Source organism: Camelina sativa, chromosome 12 (assembly GCF_000633955.1).
Source record: "Camelina sativa cultivar DH55 chromosome 12, Cs, whole genome shotgun sequence".
Lineage (NCBI taxonomy): Eukaryota > Viridiplantae > Streptophyta > Magnoliopsida > Brassicales > Brassicaceae > Camelina > Camelina sativa.
In genome coordinates, this window is record NC_025696.1 from 382,519 (window position 1) to 391,619 (window position 9,101).

Below are 9,101 nucleotides of genomic sequence, written 5' to 3' on the forward strand. Positions count from 1 at the left end.
AAATCAAAGACTATGAGAAGACTTGTATTGTTTAATTTGAGCGTAAACATGATTACAGACTATGGGTTTTCTTTTCTTTTGATAATTTCTTTCGATGGGTACTTTTTTATAAATTGTAATTTCGCAGAAGAGTAATATTAGGAGAGTAGCACGTGGTAAACAGACTAGTATATAGTAGATAGTTTGGGTTGGGTTCTGTTTCAGTATACAAATCTCGAGGCGCCAAAAACCAAAACAAAAGAAGAAAGCAAAAGAAAAAAAAAAAACTTGACAGCGGTGTGATCATCAGATTCCCCGATTTGTCTCTGAACCAGATCAACCAAAAATGCTAATCAAATCCCAAAGATTGACTCTTTTCTCTCCTCTCTTTACCAAACCAAGAACAATTCCGGTTAACTCCCACCAAACGTTGATCCCTGAACCGGTGCTAACTCGGAGAAAACTCGTTGCGATCACCGCAACTCCGAGTTTTCAGGGGAATCCGGTGGTGTTGACTCGACGGAGGATCATATTAGAGCGAGTGAACTGCGTCGGAATTGATCGGGAAGTCGAAGAAGAAGAAGAGGAGGAGAAGCAGAGAGGGGATCTGGTGAAAGAGAGCATATGGGAACAGATGAAAGAGATCGTGAAGTTCACAGGTCCGGCGATGGGGATGTGGATTTGCGGACCGTTGATGAGTCTCATCGACACCGTCGTCATCGGCCAAGGAAGCTCCATCGAACTCGCTGCTCTTGGTACGCTTTCCTTTTTAGTCTTTGTTTGTTATATTTTCCGGTTAAATAGCCAATTTTGAACCGGACTGGTCCCCAAATAGTAATAAAGCTGCAACATTTGGAGTCCTAGACTGTTTGCTCTGTTCATAAATCTATTACACAGATTTTGGGAACCCATGTGGACCTTCTTAATCTCTCTTTAGAATCAATCTATTACACTTGTTTTCTGAAACCATGTGGACCAATAATAGTTTTCATAACAGATTAAGAAATTAGGTAAAGTGTGTCCCATCTATCATTCATCTTTTTCCAGCTAATCATTAGTTTTGTCATTTGTGTCGGTTTACCATCTATCAACATTTTGTATTTTCTTGGGTAATAACTCTTAAAAAGGTTAAAGACCGTCTATTTAATTACTCCCTCCGTTTTAGTTTAACTGTCGTTTAAGGATTTTGCACACAAATTAAGGAAACTATTAAATTTTATGTTTTGTTTTCATTAATATATTTTATAATTTTTTCCTTGGTTGAAACTTTAAAACAGCAGGGATAAGATTAAAATATTCATCAAACATCTGCATTGAAAATCTAAAACGACAACTAATATGAAACAAAAATTAAATCCTAGAACGACAACTAAATTAGAACGGAGGGAATATTATGCATTTGATTTATACAAATTTGAATATTCAAGAGTCAAGACTAATAACATAATTCAGTGATAAAAATAATTTCATTTTTGATTTTTGGTGAGAATTACGGTAATTATAGTGTATTTTTTATACGATCGATCTCTGAGAAAATTACCGGTTTAATTAAATAGGACCGGGAACAGTACTATGCGACCACATGAGTTACGTCTTCATGTTCCTCTCCGTGGCTACATCCAATATGGTCGCTACTTCTCTTGCCAAACAGGTTCTTTACTTTTTTACTCTTCCAACTTTGTCTTCTTCTTCTTTTGTTTCTTATGTGGAAGGAAACATCTCACATGTTATTTTTTTTTTCTTGCAGGACAAGAAAGAAGCACAACATCAAATCTCTGTCATGCTCTTTATTGGATTAGTTTGTGGACTAATGATGCTTTTGCTCACTAAATTATTCGGACCTTGGGCTGTTACTGGTAAAACTTCTCTTTTTTTTCTAAAAAAGCATGCTTCCCTAATATTTTCAGTGTGAAATGTATTTAGACTTTTGTCATGGCTTTTTGCAGCTTTTACAAGAGGGAAGAACATTGAGATTGTACCTGCAGCTAATACATATATTCAGGTTCTTGTTCTTTTGATCATTCTCTGTTTCAAATTCTTCTGATGAATGATCTCTCTCTTTAACTATATAACCTCTCTGTCTCACAGATTCGAGGCTTAGCGTGGCCATTTATCCTTGTTGGATTGGTTGCTCAAAGCGCAAGGTTTCTTAACACTTTCCTTCTTATTCATTAGCTTGAATCGTTTGATGTTCTTTCACGATTTTTCGCTTCTTTATTACTAAATTTGATGTGAGAATCTGTCTCAGTCTTGGAATGAAGAACTCATGGGGACCTCTTAAGGCATTAGCTGCAGCAACGATCATTAACGGTCTTGGAGATACAATCCTATGCTTGTTTCTTGGACAAGGTATCGCCGGAGCTGCTTGGGCAACAACTGCTTCTCAGGTAATATAAAGAAGCCCAAAACATTTACAATGCAAATAAAGATGCATATGACATTTCATTACAGATTAATTAATGTGTTTGTGTGTTATGGTTATAGATTGTTTCCGCTTTTATGATGATGGATTCTCTGAACAAAGAAGGATACAATGCTTACTCTTTTGCAATCCCTTCACCGCAAGAACTTTGGAAGATCTCTGCACTCGCTGCACCTGTATTTATCTCCATATTCTCCAAGATTGCTTTCTACTCCTTCATCATTTACTGTGCTACTTCCATGGGAACTCACGTTTTAGCAGCTCATCAGGTACGTACTTTACAAAGCAGAGATCTTTTTACGCCTCAGATGTCGATGTTGAGTATTTATACATCTGTTTTTTCTAGGTGATGGCTCAAACGTACAGAATGTGCAATGTATGGGGTGAGCCACTCTCTCAAACGGCTCAGTCATTTATGCCAGAGATGTTATATGGTGTGAACCGTAACCTTCCCAAGGCTAGAACATTGCTTAAGTCCCTACTGATTATTGGAGTCACGCTTGGATTAGTCTTGGGAGGTATCGGAACAGTGGTTCCAGGTTTGTTTCCTGGGGTCTACACACATGATAAAGTCATCATAACCGAGGTTTGTTTTTGTGTTTCAAATCAACATATGTTTCATATCTTTTTGATTCTATATTGGTCTAATCTGATCCTTGGTCTGTTGCCAGATGCATAGATTGCTTATACCTTTCTTCATGGCATTGTCTGCATTGCCTATGACTGTATCCCTCGAGGGCACATTGCTGGTAAATTACAAGCTCTTATTCGAATTCATGGTTTATTGAGAAGCAAGCAACTGAATAAATCTTTAGACTTATCTAATCTTGTTTATAGCATTAAAGTACATTGTTTATTGTTTACCAGGCGGGACGTGATCTCAAATTCGTCAGTTCGGTAATGAGTTCAAGCTTCGTTCTTGGCTGTCTCACACTAATGGTACTTTAATGAGCCTTTTCATAAACCCTAGTGAAGATTATTAATTTGAGCAACCCTAAATTGACTTTTTGTTACTATTGTTGTTGATAATGACACAGTTCGTGACACGAAGTGGCTATGGTTTAATCGGCTGCTGGTTCGTTCTCGTCGGGTTTCAATGGGTAAAGATTTTGTATACATAATGTTATCAGAGATTTTCTCTTCGTCAAAATCTGCCCTTTTAACAAAAAATATGCTTAACATTGCAGGGTCGGTTTGGTCTGTATCTACAGCGGCTTCTTTCACCTGGAGGCATACTTAATTCAGATGAGCTAAGTCCATATACGGCGGAGAAGATCAAATCCATTTAAGTCTCAGTATGGTTTGTGCCTGAGTTGTTGCTAACTATATCTAAGAGTATGCCAAATAAATGGCTAATTATGATATATCAAGCAACAACAAAAAAAAGTAATTAACATCCGAGCTCTGAGGCTCTAGAATGATGTCTAGATTCTACGATTTTTGTCAACATTTTTTAGGTCAGAGCTATGTAACTTTAAAGCATAATATACAAATAATATTTAAGAGTCGTTAATTCAATCAGGGAAATATAAAATAACTGTAATCACGTTTGTTTCAACGTAATAAAATGTTTACTCAAAATTGTCTTGTTCCTTCAACGACACTGATCGGCATTTCTTGCTCACAACATCGTTAAAGCTTCCCAACAAGAGATGATTTGATTTGGCTTACAGTTACAGACCAGTGTGATTGTTGTGTTCTTGAACAAAATGAAAATACATTACTAGCGTTGAGATGATAACAAACAAACCAGGTAGAAAACTTCAAGCCGTTGAAACTCTACTTCCGCCTCTGCGTCCACGTCCATCAGGTCTCTCTGAATACTCTCTTCTCTGCAATATAACCAGAAGATTGAATGATCTTAAAATTCAAAACTATATAAGAGTTATACAAAGGTTTTATTCGGGGCTACTTACAAAGGGTTTAGTGGGTCTAGTGTATGTGTATTTCTGCTTTCTACTAATTGACATTCTCTCAACTTCCTTCTTCTTCTCCTCTGCTTTCATTTTGGTTGGACTAGGCCGATACAATATCACAGTCCGCCCGATTTGCCCTACTGCTACCGAACCAGTCGCTTCCTCCAAATGCTGAACCGCATCCTCTAGCTCATCGGGTGATGTCTTGCGTATTTTCACCTGTTTGTCGTATAAGAATTAACAAGAAACTCACTCAAGTAAGACTCAGATGTTCCCTATGTTCCTTTTCATAGATCAATCAAACAACAACAAAAAATCAAGATTCCAATTACTCTAAAATCCCTAACCAGGTAGAAGAATCATTTCACTTTCATCTAATTTCATACCCCCAAAGATAAACACAATTACCACAAGGTTACAGTTCCTCTGCCCTAAATCCCTAACTTGACTTCCAACTAAACTCATTAGGCCTAAAGATTGAACACAAAACGTTATCACAGAGAACAGAGTCTTATAAAGTTGGTACCTTTAAGAGCTCGTTCTTCTCGAGAGTCTCGAGGAAGGAGAAAACGACTGAATCAGTAACACCAGATTTGCCTACGAGTTGACATTTCAGCTTATCACCCAAACTATGAGCGTAAGAAGCCAATTCCTTCTTCTCCTTTATCGACAACTTCAAACCCGACCCTCGAGCCTTCTTCTTCTTCATCTTCTCTGTTTTCTCTTCCTTATCTTCTTCTAAACCCACCATCTCCGATTCCGAATCTTCAATTCCTCTCACGGAGGAGACCACTCCACTGTCCAGCTCATCTTCTTCTCCTTCTTCGTACTCGTATTCTTGAGCGCTGTAATCTTCTTCATCCTCGCTCTCTTCGTCTTCTTGGAGATCTGGTTCATCGATGGAAGAGAAAGATTTCGCAACGAGTGAGGTAGAAGAAGAAGAAGGAAGAGACTTTGAGGAGAATGATTGAAGGCGAGGCTTGTTGGACTGAGAGATTGAAGCGGAGAAGCAAAAGGGTCTAAGGAAGAGATAGACCGAAGACGGTGGTGGTTTGGGATGTCGGAGAATATTGTGGATAAGGTGAGTCGATGAAGAAGACGATGTTGCTGTCACTCTCTCCATTGCCACCACCACCACCACCAACAAACTAAAACTTTGGGCTTTGGCTTTTAATTATAAAACCCTTTAAAAATGTGATTATTTCACAATTAAGAAGACCGTAACTGTTATTAACTAGTAAGCGACATCATCATACGGTTTGTTTAGGGTCGTTGTTTAATGGGCCAAAAATAGGCCCAACTATGACCCATTTTAAAATGATATTCTCTTTCTTTTTTTTTTTTTGGGGTAAACAATGTCATTCTCTACCTTTTTTGGCCACACGCTTTTCTGCAAAAAACAAATTACTGTAAAAAAAAAAAATCGGTACGGACCGACACAAATCAGAGAGATTGATTACGAGTTTTTAAATAAACTTTAATGTTTGATAGATTTATCATTTTAATAGCCTAAAGTAATTTCCATTTCAGGTATGTTAAAGCTAGTGATTTTTACTTACACCACGTATTTTGTTACTCGACATGTCAAGGGGAATTTAAAGATCACACCACATGGCACGTGACGTGAGAAAGGAAAAGCATGCACGTGAGCCAGCTGTGAACTCACTCAAGCTGAGAAAAAAAGAAAAAAGAAGAAGTGAAAGCTATGACTAGTTTAGCTTCGAGAAGCAGGCACTCTGTATTTTATCGCATTCTGGTAATTCATTCAATCATTTTTTTCTGTTGTATATAACTTACAAAATTACTAAACAAAAATGTGTGTGTGCTGCTGATAAAATACAATAAAATGTGAGTGAGATGTGTACAGATCTCTGGACCTTACAGTAGGAAAAAAAAGAAGGGAAATTGATAGATTTTTTTTTATTTTTTTAGAAAACATGTCGAATATTTTGGTTTGAATGAGAAGCATTATCCAAATTTACGTGTTCCCCCCAAGAGGCTAAGACGAATTCCAATAATTGACGTTGTTGTTCAAAAATTATTGTTAAAAATAGTAATTATTACTACTATTATTTAAGGAAACACAAGATTCCACATGATAATGCTTAAGCACTACATATGTCGATCCTCAAATGAATGAATACTCGATTTAATGTTAATTACTTTGAAAATGAAAGGAAACAATTTGGTTTTTTTTTTTTTTGGATCATACAAGTTAAACGTTATGCATCGTACTCAATTCTAATTTTTTTTAAAGGATGTTTGTTGTTGGTATATCAATTAGCATTAGATGTCAAATCAAAAACATAAAAATTCAATTTAGCGTTAAATCAAAATAATAATTAATATACCAATTTATGTCCTAGTTGCTGATTATTGTAAACGAATTTAAATACACCTAGTGGTACAAATATTCGAATATACATAATTACCCTTGCTAACTCGTTGTCGTCAACAGTGTGAAATTACAGTAGTAGCCCCAATTAGCGTCTACGTGTAAAGCGGTTATCAGGAGAAAGGAGCAGCGATCACATGGGTTGGGTGGGTGGATGATGGATGGCTAAATCTATATAATCCTCCGGTTCCTCACCGTCCAATTATTCTCGCGCGTGTCTCCACTCTTATCTGATGCGCGTGACTCAGGCTAATAATATATTTATTTATTTTGTTATTTTCAAGAAATTAAATACTACTTAACGTAATATAGAATGCAATGTCTCGCGGTAAAGGCAGAACCGGAACTCTATCAAGTGAGATCAATCTCCGTGTATGATTCTGTCGCATCCAATGTTAATAGTAGTATAATTCCAAAAGGAAAAATGTATTGTTGTTACATAACGTATATTGTACAAATTTGTATCACATAAATCGTATACTCCGACTTACACACAAAAACGCATCTACATGACTAACGTGTGTTCTCGTGTACTACGTTTAAAACGTATTTTATTCTCGTTTTGCTTTAATACGATTGTTTATCACCTTCCAATATAGCAATATTATATGTCCAACTCGGGACATTTTATATCATGACGATGAACGAATAAAGCTTACCAGATATATATATATATACGTGCTGGTAACTCCACTCCATATATACAATAATTTTTGATAAGTTGCAACTCCTTAACACACATTGATGGTTTGATCTTTGCAAATTTTTCTTTGATATCAAAGGCTTCTCTGAATCAAAAGCAACGTTCAAATTATAAATAATGATAACAATTACTGTACTTAACAAGTTATATAAGTTCTTTTTAAAAAAAAAAAAGAAGTTAGTATAAGTTATGAAATCGAGTAGTCATTTGTAGATGCAACATAAGGGCACGTGCATCCATTGTCCCTCAATTTTTGTCCTTCAATTATTTTATTTATATTTTGAGAGTTTCTTAAGTTTTGTTTAGCATTGGTGTCCTTCAGGGCATGTGCATCCATTGTCCCTTAATTTTTGTCCTTCAATTATTTTATTTATATTTTGAGAGTTTCTTAAGTTTTGTTTAGCATTGGTGTCCTTCAGGGTGTCTTTCAGGGTGTGGTCCTTCATAGTATTTTTAATTAAAAAAATTAATTATTTAAATAAATCTATAAAAACATATTAAAGTTTTAATTTAAATAAAACATATAACATTGACATTAAAAACATAAGAAAATTACAAACTTACAAAAACTTGAAAAAAACAAAAAATACAATTAAAACATGAAAGATAAAAAACATAAACCATACAAACATCAAAGATAAAAACATACATTTTATTAAATTTATAGATTTTTTTTAATTAATCTTCATTATCTGGAAGATGTCCAAAGTTAGTCCAAATATGCTCAATCAAATCTTTTTTTAACCGTTCATGGACTTTTTTATCCCGAATTTCTGTAAGACGAGTAATTGTAGTGCTCATATTGGAACCCAAACTGGCGGCACCGACGGTATATGTTTGATCGACATCTTCTCCGTGTTGAAATTCAGAAACAATGTTTCGGTAACTGTATGTTCCTCTTTCATCCTCGATAATCATATTATGGAGTATTATGCATGCTCTCATAACATTTGCTATTTTGTACTTATCCCATAAACGAGATGGATTTTTAATAACGGCGAATCTAGCTTGCAAGACTCCAAAGGCACGCTCAACATCTTTCCGCACAGATTCTTGTTTTTTAGAGAAGAGAGAATTTTTGATACCTTGTGGGAGCCGGATAGATTGTATAAAAGTTGCCCATTTGGGATAAATACCATCGGTGAGATAGTACGCCAAATTGTACTCTCTTCCGTTGACAAAGTAGTTGACCTCCGGAGCTTTACCGTTAAGAATGTCATCAAATACATTTGAACGATCTAGAATATTAAGATCGTTCATAGTACCTGGAGCTCCAAAAAAAGCATGCCATATCCAGAGGTCGTACGAAGCTACTGCCTCCAACACGATTGTTGGTTTTCCGGTTGATCGTGAATACATCCCTTTCCAAGCTGTTGGACAATTCTTCCACTCCCAGTGCATACAGTCAATGCTCCCAACCATCCCGGGAAATCCACGTTTTTCATTTTCATAGAGTAGTCTTTCTAGGTCGTCGGGTCTGGGACGTCTTAAGTATTCATCGCCAAACAACTGGATTATCGCGGCGGTAAACTCGTGCAAACATTTCCGTCGGATGAAGTACCATATCGCGGCGGTAAACCAATTCGTACATACTCGTCAACTTGGTCGGATGAAGTACCATATGCCAATTGGCGAATTTCTGCAGTACATTTTTGTATTGGTGACAGACTAGCCCGACCGGTTGCA

General features: G+C 36.3%; 2 protein-coding genes across 3 annotated transcripts in view; one reads left to right on the forward strand and one right to left on the reverse strand.

Moving 5' to 3' along the window:
- Positions 1-3,811, forward strand: part of LOC104729205 (protein DETOXIFICATION 47, chloroplastic) — a 5,095-nt gene extending 1,284 nt beyond the window's left edge. Inside the window, exons 1-12 of one of the 2 annotated variants that reach the window (XM_010448122.2) lie at positions 82-734; positions 1,536-1,630; positions 1,727-1,835; positions 1,926-1,981; positions 2,068-2,123; positions 2,228-2,366; positions 2,464-2,670; positions 2,748-2,987; positions 3,073-3,150; positions 3,269-3,340; positions 3,439-3,501; positions 3,589-3,811. In XM_010448122.2, coding sequence (XP_010446424.1) covers positions 326-734; positions 1,536-1,630; positions 1,727-1,835; positions 1,926-1,981; positions 2,068-2,123; positions 2,228-2,366; positions 2,464-2,670; positions 2,748-2,987; positions 3,073-3,150; positions 3,269-3,340; positions 3,439-3,501; positions 3,589-3,690 — 1,626 coding nt within the window. In that variant the 5' untranslated portion in view covers positions 82-325 and the 3' untranslated portion in view covers positions 3,691-3,811. Of the gene's footprint in view, positions 1-81; positions 735-1,535; positions 1,631-1,726; positions 1,836-1,925; positions 1,982-2,067; positions 2,124-2,227; positions 2,367-2,463; positions 2,671-2,747; positions 2,988-3,072; positions 3,151-3,268; positions 3,341-3,438; positions 3,502-3,588 lie in introns of those variants that run through there. The other variant, XM_010448123.2, reaches the window with a different exon arrangement.
- On the reverse strand, positions 3,915-5,478 carry LOC104729206. The gene is made up of 3 exons (XM_010448124.2): positions 4,844-5,478; positions 4,318-4,536; positions 3,915-4,233 (listed from the first exon to the last, which is right to left on the reverse strand). Exons 1-3 carry the CDS (start codon positions 5,438-5,440, stop codon positions 4,165-4,167), a joined length of 885 nt encoding a protein of 294 aa, XP_010446426.1. The 5' UTR covers positions 5,441-5,478; the 3' UTR covers positions 3,915-4,164.

Coding starts and splice junctions, on each gene's coding strand:
- LOC104729206 (XM_010448124.2), bottom strand. CDS start 5,440: ATGGAGAGAGTGACAGCAACATCGTCTTCTTCATCGACTCACCTTATC. Junction 4,537..4,843: donor AGAAGAACGAGCTCTTAAAG/GTACCAACTTTA, acceptor TACGACAAACAG/GTGAAAATACGCAAGACATC. Junction 4,234..4,317: donor CTAGACCCACTAAACCCTTT/GTAAGTAGCCCC, acceptor GTTATATTGCAG/AGAAGAGAGTATTCAGAGAG.